General features: G+C 41.1%; 8 protein-coding genes across 12 annotated transcripts; 5 read left to right on the forward strand and 3 right to left on the reverse strand.

Annotated features, from left to right (window-relative positions):
* The first annotated feature begins 226 nt into the window (after nucleotides 1-226).
* Nucleotides 227-7,898, forward strand: LOC108595489 (kinesin-like protein KIF12). 2 transcript variants are annotated; one of them, XM_017980740.1, is made up of 8 exons: nucleotides 227-686; nucleotides 4,645-4,825; nucleotides 4,883-5,110; nucleotides 5,178-5,318; nucleotides 6,055-6,196; nucleotides 6,382-7,216; nucleotides 7,460-7,783; nucleotides 7,840-7,898. In XM_017980740.1, the coding sequence occupies exons 1-8, from the start codon at nucleotides 376-378 to the stop codon at nucleotides 7,850-7,852; spliced, it is 2,175 nt and encodes a 724-aa protein (XP_017836229.1). In that variant the 5' UTR covers nucleotides 227-375; the 3' UTR covers nucleotides 7,853-7,898. The 2 variants fall into 2 exon arrangements, with proteins under 2 accessions (XP_017836229.1, XP_017836230.1); XM_017980741.1 differs by lacking the exons at nucleotides 7,460-7,783; nucleotides 7,840-7,898 and adding an exon at nucleotides 7,289-7,367.
* A 765-nt stretch (nucleotides 7,899-8,663) lies between these two features.
* Nucleotides 8,664-10,037, forward strand: LOC108597468 (PSME3-interacting protein). Its single transcript, XM_017984041.1, has 3 exons — nucleotides 8,664-9,302; nucleotides 9,361-9,521; nucleotides 9,575-10,037. The coding sequence occupies exons 1-3, from the start codon at nucleotides 9,107-9,109 to the stop codon at nucleotides 9,953-9,955; spliced, it is 738 nt and encodes a 245-aa protein (XP_017839530.1). The 5' UTR covers nucleotides 8,664-9,106; the 3' UTR covers nucleotides 9,956-10,037.
* Nucleotides 9,948-12,304, reverse strand: LOC108597467 (nucleolar GTP-binding protein 2). The gene is made up of 3 exons (XM_017984040.2): nucleotides 11,985-12,304; nucleotides 11,246-11,924; nucleotides 9,948-11,181 (listed from the first exon to the last, which is right to left on the reverse strand). Exons 1-3 carry the CDS (start codon nucleotides 12,192-12,194, stop codon nucleotides 10,040-10,042), a joined length of 2,031 nt encoding a protein of 676 aa, XP_017839529.1. The 5' UTR covers nucleotides 12,195-12,304; the 3' UTR covers nucleotides 9,948-10,039.
* Nucleotides 12,305-12,652: 348 nt separating this feature from the next.
* LOC108597440 (E3 ubiquitin-protein ligase SH3RF1) lies at nucleotides 12,653-16,239 on the forward strand. Of its 2 annotated transcripts, none has more exons than XM_017984004.1 (6): nucleotides 12,653-12,739; nucleotides 13,264-13,372; nucleotides 13,462-15,103; nucleotides 15,163-15,318; nucleotides 15,384-15,650; nucleotides 15,712-16,238. In XM_017984004.1, the coding sequence occupies exons 2-6, from the start codon at nucleotides 13,312-13,314 to the stop codon at nucleotides 15,884-15,886; spliced, it is 2,301 nt and encodes a 766-aa protein (XP_017839493.1). In that variant the 5' UTR covers nucleotides 12,653-12,739; nucleotides 13,264-13,311; the 3' UTR covers nucleotides 15,887-16,238. The 2 variants fall into 2 exon arrangements, with proteins under 2 accessions (XP_017839493.1, XP_017839492.1); XM_017984003.1 differs by lacking the exon at nucleotides 12,653-12,739 and adding an exon at nucleotides 12,760-13,159 and having other exon boundaries at nucleotides 15,712-16,239.
* LOC108597442 lies at nucleotides 16,231-16,666 on the reverse strand. The gene is made up of 2 exons (XM_017984006.1): nucleotides 16,542-16,666; nucleotides 16,231-16,404 (listed from the first exon to the last, which is right to left on the reverse strand). The coding sequence occupies exons 1-2, from the start codon at nucleotides 16,589-16,591 to the stop codon at nucleotides 16,284-16,286; spliced, it is 171 nt and encodes a 56-aa protein (XP_017839495.1). The 5' UTR covers nucleotides 16,592-16,666; the 3' UTR covers nucleotides 16,231-16,283.
* Nucleotides 16,667-16,806: 140 nt separating this feature from the next.
* Nucleotides 16,807-17,308, forward strand: LOC108597441. Its single transcript, XM_017984005.1, has 2 exons — nucleotides 16,807-17,085; nucleotides 17,149-17,308. Exons 1-2 carry the CDS (start codon nucleotides 16,975-16,977, stop codon nucleotides 17,233-17,235), a joined length of 198 nt encoding a protein of 65 aa, XP_017839494.1. The 5' UTR covers nucleotides 16,807-16,974; the 3' UTR covers nucleotides 17,236-17,308.
* A 175-nt stretch (nucleotides 17,309-17,483) lies between these two features.
* On the forward strand, nucleotides 17,484-18,918 carry LOC108595408 (ras-related protein Rab-4B). Its single transcript, XM_017980633.1, has 4 exons — nucleotides 17,484-17,668; nucleotides 17,750-17,830; nucleotides 17,905-18,237; nucleotides 18,290-18,918. The coding sequence occupies exons 1-4, from the start codon at nucleotides 17,653-17,655 to the stop codon at nucleotides 18,499-18,501; spliced, it is 642 nt and encodes a 213-aa protein (XP_017836122.1). The 5' UTR covers nucleotides 17,484-17,652; the 3' UTR covers nucleotides 18,502-18,918.
* A 399-nt stretch (nucleotides 18,919-19,317) lies between these two features.
* On the reverse strand, nucleotides 19,318-25,765 carry LOC108597043 (endoribonuclease Dicer). 3 transcript variants are annotated; one of them, XM_017983341.1, is made up of 10 exons: nucleotides 25,702-25,765; nucleotides 25,241-25,588; nucleotides 25,043-25,173; nucleotides 24,807-24,984; nucleotides 24,432-24,742; nucleotides 23,666-24,368; nucleotides 23,052-23,606; nucleotides 22,821-22,995; nucleotides 21,115-22,760; nucleotides 19,318-20,937 (listed from the first exon to the last, which is right to left on the reverse strand). In XM_017983341.1, exons 2-10 carry the CDS (start codon nucleotides 25,274-25,276, stop codon nucleotides 19,498-19,500), a joined length of 5,175 nt encoding a protein of 1,724 aa, XP_017838830.1. In that variant the 5' UTR covers nucleotides 25,277-25,588; nucleotides 25,702-25,765; the 3' UTR covers nucleotides 19,318-19,497. The 3 variants fall into 3 exon arrangements, with proteins under 3 accessions (XP_017838830.1, XP_017838831.1, XP_017838829.1); XM_017983342.1 differs by having other exon boundaries at nucleotides 25,241-25,557; nucleotides 25,702-25,763; XM_017983340.1 differs by having other exon boundaries at nucleotides 25,241-25,754.
* Between the last annotated feature and the right edge of the window lie 22 nt (nucleotides 25,766-25,787).

Genomic DNA, 25,787 nt, shown 5'->3' on the forward strand with positions numbered 1-25,787 from the left:
AAAGGCAATGCCGATGACGCGCACACAATGGACACTGGGCAGTGGTCAGTGGGCTGTGTATGAAGAGTGGTTAAGTTGGTGTTCGGGGGTGTGCGTGCATTAAAATTACCATAAATCTGAATGGCCATAACTATATAAAAAAGTCGCCCTGGTGAACTTGAAGCGCTCAGTTCGTGTTGAGTTGACGAGGCGCGCAGTCGTTGACCACGCTTGGGTCCGACAAAACTCGAAACTTGAATAAAAGAATATAAAGAAGCTTTGGTAAATTTGAATATTTCGTGCCATGTTGTGGCAGCCGCAGTCAAAGTTTATAAACCAAAGCGTGCAATCCTTAAAATTTCTGTTCAACGACCACGCTAGTGTCTGTGCGCCACAATGGTGCGTCGCGCCTCGAGCGTGCCGCATTTGAACAATAATAGCGGCGCCAGCAGTGCCGATAGCGGCACCACACGCGGTCGCGCAGCGGCCAATGGCAGAGGTAAACGCGCCGGTAAGAGCTCCACACCCAGCGGTCAGCAGCCCCAGAGCAGCGGCAGTGGCAGCAGCAGCGGTCATCGTGTTCCACGTTCCCGCAGCTTAACCAACGGCATGCGACGTTTGAGTCCGCAAAAGGTCGGCACTGGCACTGGCACTGGCACTGGCAGCTCACGCAATACGCCGTACTTTCTGCGCTCCCGGGAACACGAGTAAGTTCTTAGTTTCCAAGCAGCATTGCGTTGCTTCCCACCGTAATCAATAGGCCTGAAAGTCGTCACATTTAAGTACAGTAGACCCTCCTCAGATAAGCCAAAAAAAAAAAAAATATATATATATATATTACTATATAAAACTCTAAGAGTTCGTTAAATTTATTCTATATATTTTATTATTTATTTGATATATTTCTTTAACATACATATACATATGGATAAGTATATTTCCAAAAGTCTGAAAAATTAGAGCACTTGCTTCTCTCATCTTCTATTTATTACTTTTAACATAGTTATATTTGAAAAGTAAATTAGAAGCTTCATTCGTACTTCAATCGCAGCTGATTTATGGCAAGCACAACTGTACTTGTAACAAATATAAAGCTATTAACATTAATATTTTATATGCACTTGTGTCTTCCAAGTTTGTATTTGTTCTAACTATTGCTCAATATCAAGTATATAGCAATTGGAAATTGGTAGAGTAGTTGCTAAACTGTTTGCCATTTGTCGCCTGAATCTTGCAAACTTCCAGCGTGAGGTTCAATGCTAAATGCATAAATGAAAAATTTTTAGAAAAATAAAACAGACAGCAAGTGTCTACACAAGTCCAAGTTATTAATGGTCTATAATTTATATGCCTGTTGTGCATGTGAAAATATTGCCTAAGCAACCCATTAAAACAAGTTTGAGTCGAGCCGTCGTAATGACCACGCACAATAAAATACAAGAAGCAGAAGCCATTGGTCAGACAGGATCGAGAGTTTAAGTTGCTCGTGCCTGCACAATTAGTGTCGGGAACAAGGGGAATAAGCTACAAGTATTCCCATGTCAGAGGGTTGAGTCTGAACACGGCATAAATCGATTTTGCAATTAAAGCGTATTGAAGTCTATAACGTATGAACTCGAAATAAAAAGCGAAAGTGACATATTTATGTTTGTCTATTGATTGGTGGTGTTTTTTTTTTCTTTTCGGCTTCCTTGATTAGTAGTGACTGGCAAGTTAAGGTTAAGGACCTGAGCCTTGAAGTTAAGTTGCTAGTTGGCTATAGTGTGGGCTCCTCTATCTTACTTAACAATACTTATTTGTTCGGCAGCTATTGTATATTGTTGTAAATATATATGCTATCAACTTAAATGCTTAGACTGTCCAAGTAAATATTGTTTATTGTTTGCTCAATAAATAAAATATAACGAGCGCGATTCGAGCAAACGTGACAGTTTCAAAAAACAAGGTACACAAATCAATTATAAATCTGGTTAGGGGTAAGCCATGTTACCTCTGCTTTTTTATGTACATATATTTGTCAGCTTGAAAGGCAAAGCAATTTAATACTCATTGGTTCCAGATACTCTATTTAAATTTAATTTGGGAAAACATTTACAATTGGTAAATGCCGAAATTGCAAGTTTATATTACAATTATTTTTTAACTGAAGAAAATTAGAGAACTTGAATTGAATTGAACTTGAGGGCTATATATTATATACATTTTTTAAAGTGTAATTAAAAACTCTCTCCATATAAGTTATGTTTATTATGAGTTTTTAAACAACTTCCACTGCTTTATTTTAAATTAAATCTATTTCACAACTCTCACTTTTATTGTACCCTACAGTTTTATACAACTACAAGTAATATATCCCATAACCTAATAACAATCACATGCAATGCAAAAGTTTAGGCAACGAAATGTCAATTTGATTATCTCTGCAATGCGAGTATATATTTCATGATTGCTACTCGCATATATATATAATTATGACCTAATCCAGCACAGACAAGCGTATTTCCCTATATTCTACATATATGGATTTTTTGTTGCGCTTGTCTTTTTAAAACGTCGCACAGGACAAGTTAATTGTCTAACTGAGTTGCAAACAGCGAACGGGAACTGTTGTGGGTTTTTTTAGACTCTGTATGTTGATCAAAATGGTCTTATAGTGCGGTTTAATAAGACAGAAGGATGCGTGCAGATGCTCCGTTGAGTATACATACATATATTTTCTTGATCAGGTTGACGTGCTAAGTCAAAATAGCCATGTCTGTTAGTTACGCCTAACTTTTCGCATGTTTTTGTTTTTGGTACATACATATTTATATATTTCCTTCGATCAATCATAAAGCTATCAACGCAGCCATTTATCAAAATGCATTAACATGCGTGTATTGCTATAATTATGACACCAATTATTTATTTAATCATATGCGCATATACTGTACTAACAAATATGAAACTATATAAATTTATGACTGATTCATTAAATACACAAAAAACATTGGTGTCAATTCGACCAAAATGTAAATACAAAAACTCATGTGCGTGGCCGTCACTTAGCATACTATATAGAATTAACTTAATTACGGCATTAAGCCTTAACTCTATCCAATAAGTAGCACAGAAAATTGTCTTGAAAATAGTGGGATAGCATCATGAGCTGTCCAATTATTGCTGTGTGGCATTTATATAAATCGTAGCTAATGAACAGTTATAGTTTGGTATGTACATATGTATGTAAATGTATCTACATATTATATAAACAAGAGTTTCTACTTCTTTTGCACAAGCAACTCCACTACTAGAATAAATTACTGATCTAATTTAAAATAAGGCTATTCGACTATAATGTTTTTATTTTATTAATTCTAAGCACACTATAGTCGTATAGTCAAATAGTCATAAAATGTATTAAGCTTGTAATGGCCTTTCAGAGCAGATGATTTCTTTTTTTTGTTACTAAATATATAACTGATACCAATCTTACTAAGTGCTCAGGAGAATTCATATGCACTTGGCTCTATTATAAAAAACAAACAAATACAACATTAAATTAATCAATATATAACGTATGTAATATAAACACCCAAGGAATACTTTGTATTTGTATGCTTATTCTATAAATAAATGCATTTAATTTATTTATAAGATTCTCTAGACAAGAAATTTGCCTAATTAAATGTTTCTTAATAAACACCCTTTTTTTTTCTTAATTGCTATGATATACCCGTAAACTAAAAGTAGCCCACTCTATTAATGTTTAGCCCTGGCTATCGATAAATAGCAAGTTGATTGAACTTTTCTTTTTCTTAGCGCGCTGACAAGACAGACGGACAGACTTTCGTGCCGCAAGAAATTTAGGTACATATACTAAGGGCAAACAAAGACCTGATTAATATATTAATGGAAATACAAACACACATGCATTAAAGGGATGAAACTTTGGTCATTAATGCATAAATTTTTCAGCAATCCATTTAGCTATAAATGTCAAACGTCAAGCTACGGCAAAGTGTATTAATTTTCATATCACACATACGCCACATTGTCCCCGCTAATTTGTTGATTTGTTTGGGCTGCACTGTTGGTTTCTAACTTGACTAATTATAGACACAATAATAAATTAAACGCTCGCCTAACTCAAGAAACAAAACTGCGCACTTACCTTCCAATCGATATTTAGTCCTTTCTTCAGAATTATGTAAATTTCTTAAATATGAAATTCCACAGCAAAAATTTGGATTAATCATATTAGAGCGCAACACGACAAGCTCCAAAAGACCGAAAACGAATTCCATTAAGCTTGCCTAACCTTGACTATTAATAGGTAAGCGCAATCACAAGAGCTCACGTCAAGTTCAAGGGAATCAGAGCAAACCTAAATTTTAGTGAAATTGCCAACAGTTTGCGTAATTGCTTGACTTGATTTACTTTTAGTGGAAAGCGTTTATTTCGCGCAGGAAATTCCAATGTTAGTGGCCGCGCCATAAATGTAAATGAGCAACTTTTTTTTGGGTTTATTTATTTGACTTACTTATTATATATTTATAATACCTATAAAATGTATGCATATATTATTGTATTTATTTATTTTAAAAGAAGGCTGGCCTTTCTTAAATTTCTTCATTTGCAAGATATTTAAGACCTTTAGAGACTGAGAGTCCCTTTTACTTATAGAATTGGCAGCGCTGACACGTTGGAAATTGTTGCCTCCAAATCCACTGGCACGGGCAGCGAGGAGCCCTCGACGCCCGAGGACAACATCAACGTGGTGGTGCGTGTGCGTCCACTCAACGATAAGGAGAAACGTGATAGGCATGGACCCACGCTACAATTTCCTGGAAATGGTCAAGTTATTGTATGTATAGTTCGACTTATTATTGTTGAGCACAGCTATGAACTAAGTTTACTTTAGATTGAGGGCAATGATACGGGCTCCAAGCGTTCACATAATCGGGACAGTGTTCGTGTCTTTACATATAATGTTGTCTTTGAGCCAGGAGCTACGCAGGAAGATATACTTGACTATTCGGGCATAAAGCGTATTATTGAAATGGGTATTGAGGGATTCAGCTGCACGGCATTCTGCTATGGTCAAACAGGTTCCGGGAAAACTCATACGCTTACAGGCCCGCCGGAATTGGTAAGTTAATTAACTAAATATATAAATTGAAGTTAAATAATCTTTAATGTATTCTCTGTTGTGTTAGTTTCAAGGCAAGCCCAATCCAAAGGATCCACGACATGGTCTGATCTTCCGCTCGTTTGTATATCTCTTCCAATTGATTAAGAACCGTAAGGATGTTAACTATGTCCTCAAGGCTTCCTTTATGGAGATTTATAATGAGCGGGTAAGTGCGTAAGACTGTTTGCTTTCATTTTATATAAAAAGGATCGATGGGGAAATTAGAGACAGCATTTTAATGAAGACCAAAGGTTAAACTGTTTGAAATGAAGGAAAATTTCTTATATTATATAGTACTACAGTTATTTGATAATATTTTTATAAGAGATATTTAAAAGAACATTAAAGTGATAAATATTTATCAAGAATAAACAATAATTATGAAGCAATTTATCAACTTCGTAAAATGTTCCGTTATTACTTAAAACTGAAAGTTAAGCATAAAGAATTCAATAAATGCTATAATACTAAGTTTGTATTCATATACAAATGTGTGGCATAAATTAGAGCTCGTTTAATGCTTCACCTGTCCTATATACTGAATATGAAAATTGAAATGTATGGAAATAGAAAAGGTTTATGATTTGCTACCGATTAAAAAAAGTATATAATGCCATTCGATGTAATGTCAAATTTAAATAGCTCTAAGCTGATTGGTTTTTACACAACGACCTTTGGCAAATAGAATTACACGGACGATTGCATTGACCTCTATTAAATGGGGGCCATGCCAGCACGCCAATCCCTATAAACTTCACTTTATATTCTATGCCAATTGCAGTCGTGCGTGAAATTTGCCTGCATTTTGTGTTGCATATGAAATGATTTGTTTACTTTGACAATGTGGGCGTCAGTGTTGGTTGGTTGGTTTTGTTAATTGATTTGCATTTTTAATGAATTAGGTAATCGATTTGCTCAATCCGGGCAGCCATCGCAAGCCGCTGGCCGTGCGCTGGTCCAAGAAATCGGGCGGCTTCTTTGTTGAAAACCTATTTACGGTGGACTGTGAGGAGCTGGACGATCTGCTGGCGGTGCTAGAGGAGGGTAAGCAATATACTTGCAATAAAATATTCAAAAGCTATTGCACTAAAAATATATCTAAAATAAATATTTGTATACAATAATTTTCATTTAATTTTAATAACAATTTATAGTTGCTTTAATTAAAAAAAGCACATATTAAATTTGATATAAAATTAATCTTTAATGTATTTTCTTTTGGCTTGTAGGCATGCGGAATCGAGCTGTGGGCTCCCATGCCATGAACGATCATTCCTCACGCTCCCACACCATACTGACCGTGCATATTCTCTCGGATCAGCAGACAGATGGCGGCGTGTTTCTCTCCAAGCACGGCAAGATTAATTTTGTGGATCTTGCAGGCAGCGAGCTGACCAAGAAGACCATGAGTGAGGGCAAAACGCTGGAGGAGGCGAACAACATCAACAAGAGTCTCATGGTCTTGGGCTACTGCATTGCCTCGCTGAGTGACAACAAGAAGCGCAGCGGTCATATACCCTATAGAGATAGCCAGCTGACCAAACTGCTGGCGGATAGTCTGGCGGGAAATGGCGTGACACTGATGATTGCCTGTGTTTCGCCGGCGCATTATAATCATGCGGAGACCTTGAATACGCTGCGCTATGCATCGCGTGCCAAGCGCATACGCACCAAGCCTGTTATAATGATGGATCCCAGAGAGGCGCTTATACTTAGTCTTAAGCGCGATATCCACGCATTGCAGCTGGAGAATGAGCACCTCAAGGCGGCACTGAATCTGCATCATCAGGCGGCTGAGCCGCTGGGCAATCTTCTGGAACAGCAATTGGAGCGCGTGAGTAGCGGCGATGTCGGCGTGACGTTGCCTAAAGTTGATTTGGAGCGTCTGCCAGAGCTGGATGGCGCCGAGCTGGCTGAGCTAGTGAAGCTTTACATGGCGGAGAATGAGTCGCTGCGGCAGGAGAACAATCATTTGTTCACAGTGCGCGAGACTATACTTAGGGATCAGGAGATAGTTTGCCGCGAGAATGAGCGGCTGTTGAAGAAACTGGAGGAGGTTAACAAGTAAGTAGCTAGCCAGGGCGCTGGGGCACGACACTCAAGGCTCATGGTTGTCTACTTTCTGACTCGTTTTAGATACAAACCGAGCGAGGACCATGAGTCGAGTGTTGTGCCGGTGACTGAGTCGAAAAATTAAAAAAAAATAAAGAACTAACAACAACTAAAAACAACAATCAAACTATGAGTGTGACTAGTGTAGGCTATTGAAGCATATCCACAAATACTTTTACTTTTTACTTCAATCAGCGTGTGTGTGCGTTCGCCTTTGATACCCGCACGCCCTGCTATATCGCCAACAACTGGTCAGGCCACGCCTGGCACTGAAATCTGGACAAATCCAGAGCCAGCAGCATTGGCGGCTGCGGCCGCTCTGCTACCATTGGAGCAGCGCATGTCGGAAAATATGGAGAAACGCACGCATACGGCGCAGCGTCGCATTGATCAGCAGCGCATTGCGAGGAATATTCTCATGATGGCTAATGCCTTTAGAAAGCCTAATGCGCAGCTGGAGCAGCATCCTAACAATAAGGACAACAAGGATGTCAATGACTCTGCTGCTTATGTGCCGGAGTAAGTAAAAAAATTAACTTTTCTTCCGACACATATTAATTAAATAATCTTTACAGCATGCTGGCGTAATTTTTTGGACTCGTGTACGTACCTACATATACATAAATAACAATATAAATATATTTTTGAAGTAATTAACCAAATGTTATAATGTAATTTTAATAAAAATTGTTAAAATTTACAAAACGTTAAGTTTATTGATATTTTAGGTAATTTCAAAGTAAGTTTAAAAAATTTGAAATGCAAAAATAAAACAACAAGCTACAGACACATTTCTATCCAACAATTCTACATATCTACATTTTGTTTGAATACAATGCTTTGAACCAAAGAGGATACAACTACTCTTTTGTATTGTATACTCTTTGCTTGAAAACACCTCTGGTTAAGTTAGATGATGTTTTGCCAAGACAGAAGGCAGTAACAACCTGTGGACAAAACTAAGCCCAAACCCATCGTTCGATGCACATTGAGTGCTCTCACAGCAACAATGCAGCGAAGCTCTTGTTTAGTCACAACAGAACAGAGCGCATATTGATCGAGCTCCTGCAAACGAAAGACTCAGAGCACAAACAGCTTACATGAATGGGTGGCTGGACTGTTGGCGATTAAGCATACAGTGAATGAGAAACATAAGTAATAATAAACAGTTTCTGTTTAGATAATCAAGCTATTTATCAAGTTAGTCATATATCATGTATAGACTATAATTGATTTGATTTGAACCATTTTTATTCATACATATGTACGTAATTCCATTACTTTCAGATATAAGCTAGTGTTTCAGGTTAATTTGGATTCTGTGTTCATTGAAAAATACGTCAAACTTTCACTTTATTCTGGACTGTTGGCTTAACAAACCTACTCAAAACATTCTACAGTTGTATATCCTTTTATAAACTTGTATTTTTATACTCTTGTAAATTTATAGTTTTTTTTTGTTGAGAGATCGATTTAGCGAGACAATGGCCAACAGCAACATAACCAGTTCCTATTTTTTATTTCTGGAATACTTTCGTAAATGCCTTAGAGAGCGAGGAATTGAAAATATAAAGCCCACAGCTATTGCCAAAATGGCTGGTAGGAAGTGGCGGCTAATGAGCAATGAACAAAAATCTGTTTATACTGAACAGGCAAAGCGAAATCGAGAGGCAAAACTGTGCCAGAAAAGGAAGCTGATTCAAACTGAAACATCTGGCGCCAAGCGAAAATGTCGATAATTCGATTAATTTTATAGTATCAAAAGCCACACTGCGTTCACCATCAACAACACATTTTTGCAGCAAAATATAAAAAGCAGGCTTATTTAAAATAACAATTGACATGAGCTCAGGCTTTGTAACCGAATCGGAGGCAGCTGAGGCACGTCAGCGACGTCAAGAGGAGTGGGAACGCGTACGCCAGCCAGACGATCCATTGGAGAGGCCAGAGCAACCGTATGACGGTCGTTCACTATATGACCGCTTAAAGGAGCAGAAAAACAAAAAGGATATGGAGTACGAGGAGGCGCACAAGCTAAGTAAGCAGGTGGTTGCTTTGTTCATAATGTAGATTGACTAAAATGTTGCCATTTTAAGAGAATCTAATACGGGGCTTGGACGATGATGAGGTGCAATTTTTGGAGCTTGTCGATGCCCAAAAAATGAATTCAGAGCGACAAACCATGCGCGCTGAGGAGCAAGAGCTGCAAGATTTTCGCAATCGTGTTGAAAAGCTGCAGGAAGAAAGCGTAGATAAGGTAAGTAAATAACATGTTGGTTGGCCATTAATTCATACATAACTTCCAAACAGAAACTGCAAGCGGAGCTAAAAACCACAGCAAAATCTGTAGGCATAACAACGACACGGAATTTACAAAAATCTTTGCTTGGCCTGGGCATTAAGCGCAAGAATGGTGAGCTACCCAGCAGCAGCAATAAGGTAACCAAACTGGAAGCTGAAACTAAGGCTGAAAAAGTGGAGTGCGAAACTCCAGCTTTGGTTAGTGTAAACACAGCCAAATATGATGTGGGCAGTCTCAAGTGCCTTGCTATACTACCTGGAATTGGTTCCTATACAGAGTCAAGCGACTCTGAAGCTAGCAGCGATTCGGACGAGCACGAGCATGATAAGTGTACCCTAGTGGATCTTTGCGGACGAAAAATAACAAAGAAGAAACTATGCGCTGAGTGAACATTTTGTGGCAACAGTTTTATTGAATTCTTAATTATGTAGCGTTTATCCAGCATATAAAATATAACTTAGTGGAAAGAAGCGTTATGTATCCTTCTTCTTGTTACGATTGCGATTCTTTACATTGGTCGTCTCGTAGAAATTGCTGCCAATTTTCTTACGCTTTTGGCTGCGTTCCAGCGCACGCTTCTGTTTTGCATTGAGACGCGGCGCCTTGGAGCTGCTTGGACCATCATCATCGCTTTCTCCACCTTGATCTGAATCGCCAGGCTGTATTTTGGCCACACGAAACTTGCCTGAAGATGTAATGGCTAGAGCTTGTGTCTTCTTGGTTTTGGCCTTTTTGTGCACCACTCGCTCCAGATCTTCATTGTATTCATCTTCAGAGTAAAATTCGCTAGCACCATCGCTAGACTCTTCGTCTTCTTGGCCAGCGGCAACACGCGCTTTTTTGCGTGCAGCACGCTCTGCTTTTTGCTTTTCGAGCAGCTCCAAGTCAATGTGATCCAGCTCACGCTCATCCTGTTGCTCGTACTCTAGACCCACTCGTATTTTACGATAGTCCTGTATTTGCTTGAACTCGCGCGCCTTCTTCACCGACTCACTAACAAATGTGGGCGCCTCCGATCTGGCATCATCATTAGTATCATCTGCTTCTTTAGCGGGAATAGCGTCTATCTGCTGCTCTTTTGATTTAGGTGTGGCAAAGCCCTCTGGTGGCACATAGAAGGGCAGCTTACCACGCTGCCAATCGTTGAGTACCATTCGCGCTGTGACTGTAATATCTGGTTCGCCGCCTTTAAGAAGTTTGCCTGTCTTTTTGGCCAGTTGCTCCAGAAAATGTGTGGAGGTATTCCAGTTGTCAATTTTATAGTTCTTAGCAAGATACTCCTGGCGCACTCGCTGGAGTACCGTATCCACATAGTCCTCCGGATTAGTAACCAGCTCTACGCGCACGACACCTTTGAGCACCTTCTCTGTATCTGTCTCAGCCGACGGGTAGACAACGCCAGGACAATCAATCAAAAAGATGCGCTTCATCAGCGTAATATACTGCCAGACCTTGGTCTCCCCAGCAATGGGCGCAACATTACAAACCTTTTTGGAGCGTAGAGCATTAATCACAGAGGATTTACCCACATTTGGATAGCCAATGAAGCCAACACTAATTTGTTTCTTGTCCATATGCAACTTGCCCAACTGACGGAACAGATTAATCAGCGCACCTGTTAAATGGTCACAAATAAAGGAATACAAATTGGAATAGCTATTGTCAATTGTATAACTCACCTTTGCCAAAGGGATGTTGTAGTGAAGCGTGGAACGCTATTGTTGGATATTCTGCACTAAGTATGGCCACCCAGCGCTGCGTAACCCAAACAGGCACCAAATCCACTTTGTTTAAGATAAAGAACAAATGTTTGTGTGGCTTTTCTTTTCGCAGGAATTCCTCGATATATTTGGAGCGTGTGCCCATGGGATCGCGTGCATCGAGCACCTGCAGCAGAACATCTGAAGCATCGACCACCTTATGCAGCTCATTCCAAATGCGCTTACTCTGACCAGCACCAAACACCCAATCGCGCACTGCTTTCTTTTCTCCAGTGTCTTCACGTATAAGATCCACATCCTTCTCGGCATCATAATTATCGGCTTGTTCATCAGCGGCACGACTCAAGTCCGCCAAGTCTCGCACCTTCAGACTAACGCGCTTGCGTTGCTTCTTAGGACCAAATGTAGTGTCAAAGCTTTCTGTGTCTAATAGATGCACACGTTGATATTTGGAGGCTTCGTTCAGGAGTGTGACAGGCAACTGTGAAGGCTTCATAATGACCTGATAAGGGTCTTTAACTGCCTTGCCGATTTCATCCTGAAACTTTTGCAGTGCGTTTTGTGAAATTACACGTGAATTACTGAACCACTTTGGCGTGGGCTCCACTCTGGCCATGGTTCCAGCCGGTAGGCGACCCTAATAGAGAAAATACGTATTTTACTATATAGTAGCCAATAATAAATGTAGTCAGCCTACCTGAAAGGGTGCTGGTGTCAGGATTTTGCCTGTGCGATCGCGCTTGGCCTTAAAATTGCGGTACATCTGCAGGCGCTTAATGGTGCCTTTAGTACGCGGATGCGCAACGCCTTTCAGGCCACTTGTGGGACGCTCCGGATTCATCGAGTGGTTGGAATGGTTAAATCCCTGGGTACGGGGCTTCCCCGTAGTGCTGCGGACCTTCGGCATCTTGCGTCCTTTGTGTTTGCTTCACGTGCTACTCAAAAACAAATTACAATGCTCTTGCTACCAGCATGCACAAAACCAAAACAAAACACGTTCCCTATGTAAAAGAGAGGTTAGTTTGAATTTGAGCAGAGTTGCTACCTCAGCTCACACTTTTTAGAGCTAAAATCAGTGATGCCCAATTTAAAAAAGACGGATAAAAAGAAAAATAATTATAAAAATAAAAAGTAACATCCCTATGTTATTCAACTACTAAAAATTTGATATTTTAAATAGGTAATAACTTAATCAACTTCAAAATTACATTGAATTACATACACAAATAAACAACAGGAACAGCACAAAATAGGCAGTAAGTATAAGTGAACTGGTAGGACGGAACACGCTCATTTGCGGAGCTTGGTGAACAGCTCACTTTGACTCATGAACATACAAGCCAGCACTAATTTTGTCGGGAAAAAAGCGAAGTCGGCAGCGCAGCAGCAAGTGGAATGTACATAATTAGAATTAAAAATGCAAAGCTTGTGAAAGAATTAAACAATTAGAATGTAAGCAAAAAGTGTTCAAATGCAGTGTAGTTAATAGTTATATAGTTAATAGTTATGTTCAAAATATTTGATTGCACTCCAGCATATTTCACAAGCTTGCAATCTTGCCTGTAAGGTGCATGGGTGTGCGTGCGCGAATGTGAGTGTGTGCGTGTGTGTGTGCTGGTTTGGAATGTTGATTTGCACGAAATTCAAATTGTGACCATCCTTGAAATCTTACTTGTGATACAGACAGAAGCACACACACAAATTTAGTAGTTAATTATGCAAAACTAAGTTAAAAATTGAAAAAGAAACGCAACAAAAATGGATGAGCACACATTGAATGACCTGTTGGAGTGTTCTGTGTGCTTGGAACGCCTAGACACCAGTTCAAAAGTATTGCCTTGTCAGCACACCTTCTGCCGGAAATGCTTGCAGGTAAGCGAATGCGTGTGTGTGCTAGCGTGTTGGTGTTGTTGTTCTGGGTGTGCGTTTATAGTGTTATTTTGTTTTTATGGTTTAATTGAAATTCCTTTATACAGGACATTGTGGCTAGTCAGCAGAAGCTGCGTTGCCCAGAATGCCGTGTAATGGTAAATTGCCGTATCGACGAACTGCCGCCAAATGTATTGCTTATGCGCATTTTAGAAGGTAAGCATGTGGGGGCGTAAAGCTAACCTATAGCTATTGAAAATGATTGTGGGCCGCATGACTCTAACTGTCTATCTCTTTCGCCATAGGAATGAAGCAACAAAGCGTTAGCAACAAAGACAATAAAAGCGAAGAACAGACTGCACCAATCAAAAGTAAAGAGTTGTCGGAGCCCACGAAGCCTCATGCACAGCCAACGGAGTCGCCACCAACTGTAGTAGTAACTGCAGCTGCTGCCACTGCTACTGCACGCCATAAGCCACGTCGGTTTCTTCTGCCACACGCCTATGCTCTATTTGATTTCATCAGCAATGAACCCAGCGATCTGAAATTCAAAAAAGGTGACCTAATTTTGCTCAAGCAACGCATCGACAATAATTGGTTTGTGGGACAGGCCAATGGACAAGAGGGCACCTTTCCCATTAACTATGTTAAAGTGGCTGTGGCATTGCCAATGCCGCAGTGCATTGCCATGTATGACTTCAAGATGGGACCCAGTGATGAGGAGGGCTGCTTGGAGTTTAAAAAGAGCACTGTTATACATGTGCTGCGTCGCGTCGATCATAATTGGGCTGAGGGCCGTATCGGGCAAAGTATAGGTATATTTCCAATTGCCTTTGTGGAGTTGAATGCAGCGGCCAAGAAATTGCTGGATAGCGGTGTAGCGCAGCCCACCATGCCATTGCTGCAGCAACAACAACGTGCGCTGCCGCCGGTGCCTCTAATTGATCCCACGCACAACAATAATGAGAGCAGCACTGGCTCTTCCTCTTGTTCGCCGAGTAACACCAACAGCAGCAACTCGAGTTCTAGCTGCAGCTCCAACAACTGCAGTCCGAATCATCAAATAACGTTGCCGCCGGTTGCTGTGGCCAGTGGCAGCAGTTCGGTTCGCTATCGCGACAAGGGCGCCCGTGAGAAACGTCATTCCTTAAATGCGCTGCTGCAGCAGGCTCCGCTAAGTTTGCTGCAAAGTAATCGCCATTCCGCCGAGATTCTCAGTCTGCCACATGAATTAAGTCGCACGGAGCCCAGTGCGGGGCACATGCCACTGCCTGATCCAACACACACAGCGCGTGTATTAAAAACTCAAGTGCATCAGCCGCAACTGCCACCTACGTTGCCTTGGGGCTATCTAGCGCTCTATCCCTACAAAACAAGGCAAACCGATGAGTTGGAACTAAAAAAGGGATGTGTCTACATTGTTACCGAACGCTGCATTGATGGATGGTTCAAAGGCAAAAACTGGTTGGACATAACGGGCGTTTTTCCTGGTAATTACTTAACACCCTTGCGCACGCGTGATCAGCAACAGCTTATGCACCATTGGAAATATGTGCAGCCCATGCCGAAACAATCGCAAGCGCCTTCTCTAGATGTGCAGCTCAGTAATATGCTGCCCATCCAGCCGCCAGATTTGCCACCGCGTCAGCAGCAGCAGCAACAACAACAGCAGTCAAGTTCTACTACTAGCTGTAGTTCGGTGTGGACCAAGCCCGTCGAGGCACTGTTTAGCCGCAAATCCAGTGGAAGCAATGACAATAAAGCAGAGTCAAGTAGTAGTACAGGCAGTTCTGGAGCTGTTGGATTAATGCGACGCCTGACGCACATGAAAACACGTTCCAAATCGCCAGGCGCACCACTGCAGCAACAGCCCAAGGAACCAACAAGCACGTACAATCTGGCAAGCGAAGTTAACCAGACTGCTCCATTGCATCCAGTACATGTTAGGTAAGAAAGTCTTGAAATTATTTCTTGCAAAATAAATACTATTTTGTTACATTAAACAGATCTGGTAGCTGTCCCAGTCAGCTGCAACAAAGTCAGCCGCCCAAGGAGCCACCAGCAACTACGCCCGCACATGTGGCACAGCTCAGCGCAACAAACAGCGTGTCCTATGGCTCACAGCGCATTAAAAGCAACAAGGAACGACCCCAACTGCTCTGGTGCGTTATAATTATTTTACTTGTTTAAGCAATTTTTATTAACTTTAGTTGCTAAAATTTTGTAGTGCCCGTCAGTCACTGGATGCAGCCACATTTCGTAGCATGTACAACAATAGCGCAGTGTCGCCAGCGCTACCATCAAGCCATACACAAACCCATACGCAGGCACAAACACAGCTGCATGCCAACATGATGGCGCCCAGTCATCGTAAAACACAAAGCCTGGACGCTGGTCATGTGCTCTGCGCCAGTAATAGCAACAATGGTGTCATTACGGAAGCAGCAATCAAGGCTAGTGCCACCACAAAATCTGCCTACAGCACGCATGAAAGGTTTGAACTTATATATATTTTTGCTCTTCACATATTGCTAACTTGCGCTTTTCTCTTACAGTCGCTTTCGCTGCATTGTGCCATATCCGCCGAATAGCGATATTGAGCTGGAACTGCGTCTGGGAGACATTATCTATGTGCAGCGTAAACAGAAGAATGGATGGTATAAAGGCACACATGCGCGTACGCACAAAACTGGACTATTTCCCGCCTCCTTTGTGGAGCCAGATATTTAGCTGATACTTTTCCTGAAATTTAAAATTTACAGTAATTTCCTTGAATCGCCGGCCGATTTGTGCTTCTGCCACATGGTTTCCAAGCTTACTTTTCGAAAGTTTTTTTTTGATACCACGCTCGAATAGAAATGTAACAATGATTTTATACAAGATTTTGTAATCAAAATAGTTTAAGTATTACATTATGTACTTAAGCAAATGAATAATGCAAATACGCACATTATTAGCGTAGGCCAAACTGCGCTTCCTTTTTGATACTAAGTTGTAGTAGTAGTGTTTAGCAACTAACAGTAAATGTACTTAAGTTTACACGTATTAATTGAAGAAATAAAACCCAATCGAAATAATGTTTTGAAACTATTTTATTCACCCGTCATTAAACTAGTTGAAGAATTCTTTATTCGCTCTTGTCGAATTTGGAGCCATAGATGGGCATATACTGCAGCACCAGCTTCCAGTCTGTGTAGTAAAGCAGCGCCAGGCCAGCGGCTCCGCCAAAGCCCATTCCAGAGCGTACGCTAAAATTTAAGATAAATAAAATAAATATTATAAAACTAGCGTTGGAGTTTTGGTTATGCAATGAGCTCTGTTGTGCAGTACGCTCATGCGTTTTATTTTAAACCGCTTGTAAGCTGTGTTATTTCAGTCTACTTACAAAGAAGTTGCTATTTCAGCATGTTTCTTGCCAAAAGGTAAGCGAAACATTGTTTAAATTGCTTTTCTTAGCTTTTCTTTCGCAAATAAATATTTGACGCAGGCTGACTGCTGACCGTTTAGTTTAGCACTAAAAAATGTCAAAGATTGAGCAGGGCTGCACACCAAATAAGATGTAAATGTTTACTTTAGTTTTCTCTAAAATATTAAATATCAAACAGTTGTCAACTGGTTATATTCAATAACAGATTTCTTAGCATTATTTTTCAACAATCATACAAAACAGTTACAAAATTCATCACATACTAAATATGCATGATTGCGAAACCTGGCAATCATTGTCGGGCCTACGTGAATAATAACAATTTGTCATTATCTTGGGTTAAACTATAAAACCTTTTTTTATTTTAATTGTTTTAAGTTAATTAATCAACATGAAGGTAGCTGTTTTTGGAGAAATTAACACGTTTGAGCTGTTAATATTGTGCAGTTTGATGCCAACTGTTTTCATTTACTTGTGGTCACTTATAACCGGCGATGTAAAAGTGAGAAACCACAAATCAAATGTTATATATGTATAATAAACTAAATTGCATTATCTTTTACAGAATTTCAAGAGCAGCAAGTTGGCTTATTCTGTATATACTGCCAAGGACCCAGTAAATTGTTATCAGAACTTCAAAAAAGATTCTTAGATGCTCTAAAAATTTCCTTATGTTAAGCAATTATTATACTTGAGTAAAAATATGCTAACAACATAATCACATTCGAGCGTAAATGTATATTTATTGTGTGTGAATTATATTTAATTTAATTTTACACGACAAAAAATTAAAAAATAAATGCAAAATATAAATATTAGTATTTATTTTAGTATTTTACCATAAATATATAACACATATTCGATGATTCAATGTCTATTGCTATCGAACTGAACAACAACACTGTCTGGATAAAAACAATAGTTAAGTTCTTTTTTATAAAAGTTGCACTTAATTTTAACTATTTGTTGCACTTTTGCACAACTGTAAGCCTGCTTATATTGTTTACTATAAAAATCTGCAAAAACTAACAGGATAATCAGGAATAAAGAGGACGCAAAAGCAAAAAAGATGTCTGAAACATACGGTTTGTCATAGTTAATCGCTGCATACATATGCATTAGTCTAATTAGTAAATAAACTGATGTGTTTTTATAATGTCCTACAGATTACCTTTTCAAGTTTCTAATAATTGGCAGTGCTGGCAGTGGCAAAAGTTGTCTCTTGCATCATTTCATTGAGAGCAAATGTAAGTCGAGTAGATTTGCATAAATTATAATCCAGATTTTGGTCTAATTTATACATATTTGGATATGGTTTTAGTCAAAGATGACAGCTCGCATACCATTGGCGTAGAATTTGGCTCAAGAATAGTGAATGTGGGCGGCAAATCGGTGAAGCTACAAATTTGGGATACGGCTGGCCAGGAAAGATTTCGTTCGGTGACGCGATCTTACTATCGTGGCGCAGCTGGTGCACTTTTGGTCTATGACACCACCTCGCGTGACTCCTTCAATGCTTTGACGAATTGGCTGAATGATGCGCGCACGCTAGCGAGTCCAAATATTGTTATATTGCTGGTGGGCAACAAAAAGGATCTGGAGGAGGCGCGCGATGTTACTTTTCTGGAGGCGAGCACATTTGCACAGGAGAATGGTATGTTAGAAAACTACTTTATTAAGCTACCTAGCTAATTATGCTTTTGCAGAGCTAATATTCTTGGAGACGAGCGCCAAAACAGGCGAAAATGTAGAGGAAGCATTTCTCAAGTGTTCTAAGACCATACTCGCAAAGATAGAGACAGGCGAGCTGGATCCGGAGCGCATTGGCAGCGGCATACAGTACGGCGGCGCCGCTTTACGCAATTTGCAAACGCGACAGCGCAGCATCAACAAACCAGATTGCACTTGTCGCGTGTAGAGTACGACGAGCTGCATTGTATTTAGGTTTAGGGTCAGACAAATTAATCTCATTTTAAAAAAATCTAAACTTAGGTTATATGTATTCTGTATGTAGCTGTGTGTTTTTGTCAATCTGTATGTTGAACTCATTCCAAGCTTTGTGCTTTGTTTTAAATAATATTTTCACAAATTTTACTTACTGACTTATTTGTTTAAAGCTTGTTTTGCTGAATAACTGTAATTGCAAAGCTACTTAAGCGCACCGATTGATTTAATTATTATTGTATGTATTATAGGCTGCTCGAGAGCTGCGAAAAATTTGTTTCTGAAAAGTGATGTGACGAGCATCTTGTAAATAGCAAATTGTAAAGAAATTCAAATGGAATATAGCACACGCGGCAATTAAAAATAAACGCAAATATAAAATATAAATTTAAGATGTTGATTAAAGTTTTGGCTTCTCTTTGAGTTAATATATTGCATTAAATGGAAAAAAATAAGTATCTTACTTACAATAAAGATTTTAGTTGAGGGATAAATGGTCTGTCCCAGAAGCGACAGCAGTTCATAAATAATAGGCTTTGTTATTATTTTTTACACCAAGGGAGTATTGATTTTAGTTTTATAGAATTTGTACATGCATATAAAAATTATAAGTATTTTTTGTGTCCGTTTGTATGGTATTATTTTAAAACTATGTTGTTCAACAAAAGCTCGATTTTAATAATTTTAAAATCACTTTTTTAAAAAAATGTACTTCGTACTTTTTATGTAAAGGTAAAACAAACAACTTATATAATAGGAATATTTTGGCTGCAATTTTGTAAATATCAAAAGAGCACAATTGAAATTATTCTTCATAGAAAAAATATACAATTCCAAGTCGAGCAGAACATACTATAATTATAAACGAATTAGATTTGTACATTTTTTCAATTCGGAATAGATTCAATTAGACGTATAGTAAAAAAAAGTTAATCATAGTACTTGATATATAAATTCAAAAGCGTGGACATCAGGCTTCGCACTTGGCGAGCTTTTGGAGCGCATGCTTGGCGGCCGAGAGCTTGGCCTGCTTTTTATTGGTGCCAAAGCCATAGACTTTGATAGTCTTCTCCATGCAGATGAACTGGCAGGCCACCATGACAGTGTCGTTGTCCACCAAAGGTGGTCCATAGGTTGCTTTGGCCACTTTATGCTCGTTCAGCTGACGTATGGGATTCAATGGCACATTGCGAGAGAATTCCAGCAGTTCGGGCTCAAAGAGGTTATAGACCACCTGCCAGGTGGTGTGCAAATCACGCGAGTCCAAATAGACAGCAGCTATGAGCGCTTCCAGGACGTCGCCCAAAGCCTTCGGCACATCTACATTCGCTGATAAATTGTAATCACCAACGTGTATGGTTTCCCCATCAGTAATGGCATTGCTACGTGCCTTGGATACCTCATCTAGCTCCATTTCATCATCCGAGTCCAGCGGCTCCGACTGCACATCACGCTCATCCATAAGTATGCGCACCTGGTTGGTAACACGATGCCCCTGCGACTCCTGGAACTGTACGAACTTCTGTATGGATTCGGACAGCAACGCATTCTCGGCGAGTATGAAAAAGTGAAAGCGATGACGCACACAAATGCAGGCCAAGGTGGCGTTGTTAACCAAAGCGCTGCGCAGGTCTGTCAGCTGACCTGGCGTCATGCGCCTCTTGTGCTCAAATATATAAGCGGAAATAAGAAAATCTAGTATGGCATCGCCTATAAATTCAAGCTCCTGATAACAGCCTGTTATCCTATTTGTGGGATTCGAAGGATGGGTTAAAGCCTGCAGTAAGTAGGCGCGATCCTTGAACTTGTAGCCCAAATTCTGCTCCAGAGCAGCGTGATTGATGAGAAAAGCGTCCACCTCCCGCTGTGAAATGTTTGTGCGCATGTGTGCGCCACCCAGCTGCAGATCCAGCAACTTTGTCAGCGGCTTGCCTATTACATCCGGCTTGCAGATGTTAAAGTATTCCAGCATACGGAAGCCATTATGCAGCCCATAGTTCTTTACCACCACGCCCAGCAGCGCTTCCAGCGTATCAGCCAGCAGCTTATTGGGCATCTTTACCTGACCCACGCAAAAGTTAACTTCGCTGGCAAAATCCATGTGCGCATAATGCGAATTCTGATTCGTCTTGCAGTTATCCACAAAGCTGCTAAGCCGGTCCGGTGTACAGTTGCCCAGTTCGTAGATCTCCTGATCGTTCAAGTCCAGGTTGCGCAAGTTATGCGGTCCCACCAACGCCGCCAGCTCAGGCTTTTCCTCCCACAGTCCAAGCACATTATATGGCAAGCTAATACTGGGCGGCATCCACGTATACTTGGGCATAAAGATGCTGCTGCATATGCGACTGGGTATGTCCGTATCGCTCAGGCAGTACAACAAATTGCGATTCGATACGAGTGTGGATTTGACCTGAAAAGCAAGCAAGGTGCAAAATAAGCCAAATTGATCACATTGTGTTAGTGAATGAAATCGCTTTTACATTTTAAAAATGATAATAATTGATTTTCTGGATAATGGATGTTCTGTTTAAAAAAGGATTTGACATAGTCGGAAATACTAGACTTTTGTTTTGTTTTTAATACACACCTGCGTAAGTACGCCCTCGTTCCAGCTGGAGTACCTATCGGCCAAATATAATGTGGCGCTAAATTTGAGAAAACTATCGCCAAGCAGCTCAAAGCGCTCCATGTCAAAGACGTCCACGCTCCCAGCATTGGTAATAGCTGCCAGAAAATCGCTCTGCTCCGCGGCTGTGATGTGAGCACTGGAAATGCTGCGCTGCAGGACGGATAGCTGCACCTTGTGCGGCTCACGTATGCCGCTGGAGGGCAACAATGCGGGCAACGCTGTTTGGGGCTGACATTGGCTGCTATAAATTTTGCCTGGACGCATTTGGAATTGTGTTTGCGACCAAAGTTCTTTATCCTCCAGTTCGAGTTTCTCCAGATCCATTAGCTGGCCGTTGGTAAAGTTATAGTAATAGGTCAACTCTACGGGATATGTGCTCAAAATGTTGCGCTCAATGTCCAGTGGCTCCATATAGGTCTGCCAGGGCACTTCCAGATCTGTTATTTGCAGCTTATCCATGGCCTTTTCAATACTCTTGGTGGGCAGCGGTTCCAGCACAGAGCGCGGCTCCTCAAAGTCATCATCTTGGATCGCATTGCCTTGATGATCCACATTCCGACGCAGTGACCAATCGATCTCCAGCATTTTCGGTTTATATTTCGCATTGACAGGCGCCTGTTGCAGGCCCAAGAATTTGTTAATATTCACGCGCAGTTTTTCCGCATGCAGCATATAGTAGAGACGCCTCAAAATGCTGGGTAGAAAGAGCAGCTTCACCCAGAGCTCGCCGGGAAAGCCAAAGTTAAAGCAGAGTTCGGGTATAAGCATGACTCTGGCGCGCGCCTTGCTCGGCTTGGATGTCTTGGTGCGCTGCTGCACATAGTAGTTGAGCTGATCGGATAGTTCGCGCACCTCTAGCATACATTGCTCCTGGTACGCTATCTCGCCTATGTGCTGGCCATATTTGGACATAGTGAAGTCCATATAGCTCTGCTCCTGTTGCCTCTCTGCCATCAGGCTGTGCGGCGTCAGCTCGGTGTGCACCTTTGTGACCAGCATCCGCTTCTGCTCGTAGTTAGCATACCATTGGGTAACAACTGTGCCTTCATAGTCGGCCGGCTTGGGTGCACCCTGTGCTTTGCGCTGCGCCACCGTCGGTTTGTTGGGCGTGGGCAAACGTGGAAATTGTTTAATCAGTGGCCAATCCAAGTTGCCATCGGCTGTCAAGGGCACAACCAGATAAGACTGCTCCTTGCTGCGTTTATCCAACACAAAGAATGGCTGCCAAATTCGCAGTATATCCCTGAAGATCATTACATGAAATTGCTGCAGTTGCTCCAACTGCGCTGCTGTCTCCAATTGCAGCTGCAGCGGCTGCTCTGCCACATGGACATGCAGCTCCCCTTGGTGGCAAAACAGTGGCATATCCGCTAATCGTGGCAATTGCTTACGCAACAGCAAAGCGTACGTACATTTTCCATGCAATACATCGTACATATGCGCTGTATAATCTTCACGCTCAAACTTGCATTCCAGCTGGATCTTATAGGCATAGCATGGTTTGCCCACCCGCGGCATGGCATCGTAGAACTCCGTTGGACAGCTTGTGGCATAGGTTTTGTGATTGTCCTGAGTTTGCTCGCGCTTATCTCGCTTCAGCGTAACTAAAAAGAAGGTCATTTCATACAAAACTGAACCGTGAAATATTTAGAGCATGAGCTTACCATCGTCGCCGTATTTCTTCCAATGCTCAAAATGCACATTGGCAACTTCATGCACACGATCGACAGAAGTGGTGGGCAACAAGGATTCGTTAAGTTCACCCAGCTGGTAGAGTTTAATGCAAGTCTTAAACGCCGCAGAAATTTTGGCATCCCTCGCACTGTACATGGGATCACTCTGACAAAGTATATTAAGTTTTGATTCTCAATTGAGTGCTACTGATAGCTACTTACATATATAGTCTCGCGCAGCGGCGAGCTCAGCGGCAGCGTTACAGAAACAATGTGTTTTTTTTCCACGTTGGATATGAGCTCTTTGCGCTCCTCCAGCGTGAGTAGTTTAAACCAGGGCAACACAATGCCAAACGCATCAATCGGCAATTGCTGGCAGTAGCGATGCAACAAAGATAAGGCGCTGCTGGATAGGAGCGTGGCACCATGCTCATTGACAAATGGGGGCAAGGTATCTTGGAAGTGCTGTGAAATCTCATCCATTTGCGGTTCGGCTCGATCTATCACACGATCTTTTAAGTATTGTTGAATTTCTTCATGCGCGTTTCGATATTGCTGTATTTGCATGATAGTCTTCTCTTTTTCCAACTCGGAGCAAAATAATATAAAGTTGGCACCTTTGGAGCGGGCGCGTCCCTTTGTTTGCACATACATATTGAAAGTTTGGATGGGATCCAGTATAATAACGTAATTACAGGCCTGCACATCGATGCCCTCCTCCAGTACGCTGGAGCAGACCATAAGATTTGCCTCGCCGTCGCGAAATTCTTGTATGGCCTGCACAAAAAATTTTAATTAGCTTAATTTATGATCTTTCTAGAGCAGCATTTTCTTACAGATTTGAGCCAACGTCGCTCCAAAACTGATTCGAAATCTTGAAATATGCTATTACGTCCCACCATAAACTGTGGCACCAGCACATCGCGCAACTCTGGCGTAGATTTTATGAAATTCAGCAGTATTCCATAGATACACTTGCAGGTATAGCGTCGCGTCACAAAGACCAGACAGCAAATATCCTTTGCTTTCTTGCCGGCAAAGGTGGCCTTCAAATATTCCAAAAACATTTGCACTTTGGGCGTGGAAAAGCTCATGATGACTTCTTGTGTATTTAGCTGATCATCCGGCTGCGAATCTTCGTCAAGCATGTCTCGCAGCTTTCTTACCAACATATGACGAATATTCTCGCACAGGTGGATAACACCACGATACATGTTGCGCAGCGAAATGGTCTCGGCCTGACGGCGTTTGATTTCAAACTCCACCAGCACCGATACAATGGCTATGGAGCCCGCATATATTCCATAATTATCTACCTGCCACACGAAGTCATTGAGCAACGTGCGCAAACTGTTCTTCTTATTAGGATCGCGCTGAGCCTTCAGATTCTTGGAGTAGCGCACTGGCTGAGTGCCTATATCCAGTTTGTCCAACGTCATGTAAAAATTGTTAATCAAGCGGCGTATGTGCTCTACCACTTCAAAGGTTTGTGCCACTGATGGATATCTAACGAGGCTTTCCTTTGGCTTTGTCGAATACCTGTCAAGTGTTGAAAACTGTTAACTTGGTGTATGCATGTGTGTGTGTGTGGTTAAGGCTTACAGCATCACATTTTCCATTTCTTTGGAGTCCGAAATTGTCACAATATTGCCTCGATATGTTGTCTCCAACTCCTTGAGTTTCCTGGCCACCTGCTTTATCTCATTGCCCTTGATGAGCACACCAGTCAGGCCTACAATGCGTGGCAGCTTAGCGCCCGGTCCGGCCAATTCAAACAGACGCATCATTTCATGGTAGGGATGCTTGCCTGTCCCATGATGACATTCATCAAAGATGACAATGCTCACGGAGCTAAACTCCATGTTCTTCTGCAGAAACAAATCGAGCATAACTTGGGCGGTGCCCACCAATACCTATAAAAACACATAAATTTCCTTTAGATATACGCAAGCTCATGTTACATGTGTTAGACCAAACCTGATGGTTTTCTATTTCCTCTGACCATTTTGACCGATTCCAGCCATCCGTGCCGTGCTCGCCCACATAGAAGCCCACTTTGAGATTTGTACATTTTCTCACGAACACCGCCTGTTGACGCGCCAGCTCCACTGTATTGCAAATAAACAGTGCGCGTTGTCCATCTTGCCCAATTGATCTATAAAAATTAAACACTTTGTGCTATGTTTGTTTTGTTTGTGTACTGTCTGGCTCACCTATCCATGTTCTGAGAAAAGCGCTTTAGCGCAAGGATGGCCACGTAAGTCTTACCAGAACCAGTCGGCAAATATATGATTCCATTATGCTTGGTTATGTAGTCAACTAAACGCAATTGATAATCGCGCACCTAATGCAATTGCATTATAATTTATTTAGAGTTATTTCTTTATGATTTCGCTAATTAAATTCCTTACCTCCATATGTAGCTTGTCTTTTGTTGATTCGCCCATTTTAAAATTGTCTTTTTTTCTTTAAGCTTCCTTGCACCGCTTTAAATTGTGAAAAAGTATTTTGACACAGACAGCGTCGAACTTGAATCTGTCTTGCACACTTTGCACATCCGCTTTAAATGGAGAAATTGTATTTTGACACTGACACGGTCGAGCTTGAATATATATTGCATTCAATGACTTCTATTTGTCTTGCTGTTTGCGTCTTGATTTCTGCTGACGTGGTACTTGGTATCTAAGTTTATTATTTATTTGCGTTGCTTGTTGCTGATATAGCAATCCTAAAATTAATATGGGGGATGTACCATTATACTATCCCACACCGGTTTTATTATTTTGGAGCTACCGGATCGGATTATGTTGTTATGAATGCTTAGGAGTGTGTAAGTAACTCAATTGTAATTATACATATTGCGAATACGTACCAATTAGTTTTAACGAGCTGGACACATTACTTATTGCAAAATAAGGAAAAAATTGTTAAAAGCTACACAAACGGATCCACCCCAAA

This window comes from Drosophila busckii, chromosome 2R (genome assembly GCF_011750605.1).
Source record: "Drosophila busckii strain San Diego stock center, stock number 13000-0081.31 chromosome 2R, ASM1175060v1, whole genome shotgun sequence".
Lineage (NCBI taxonomy): Eukaryota > Metazoa > Arthropoda > Insecta > Diptera > Drosophilidae > Drosophila > Drosophila busckii.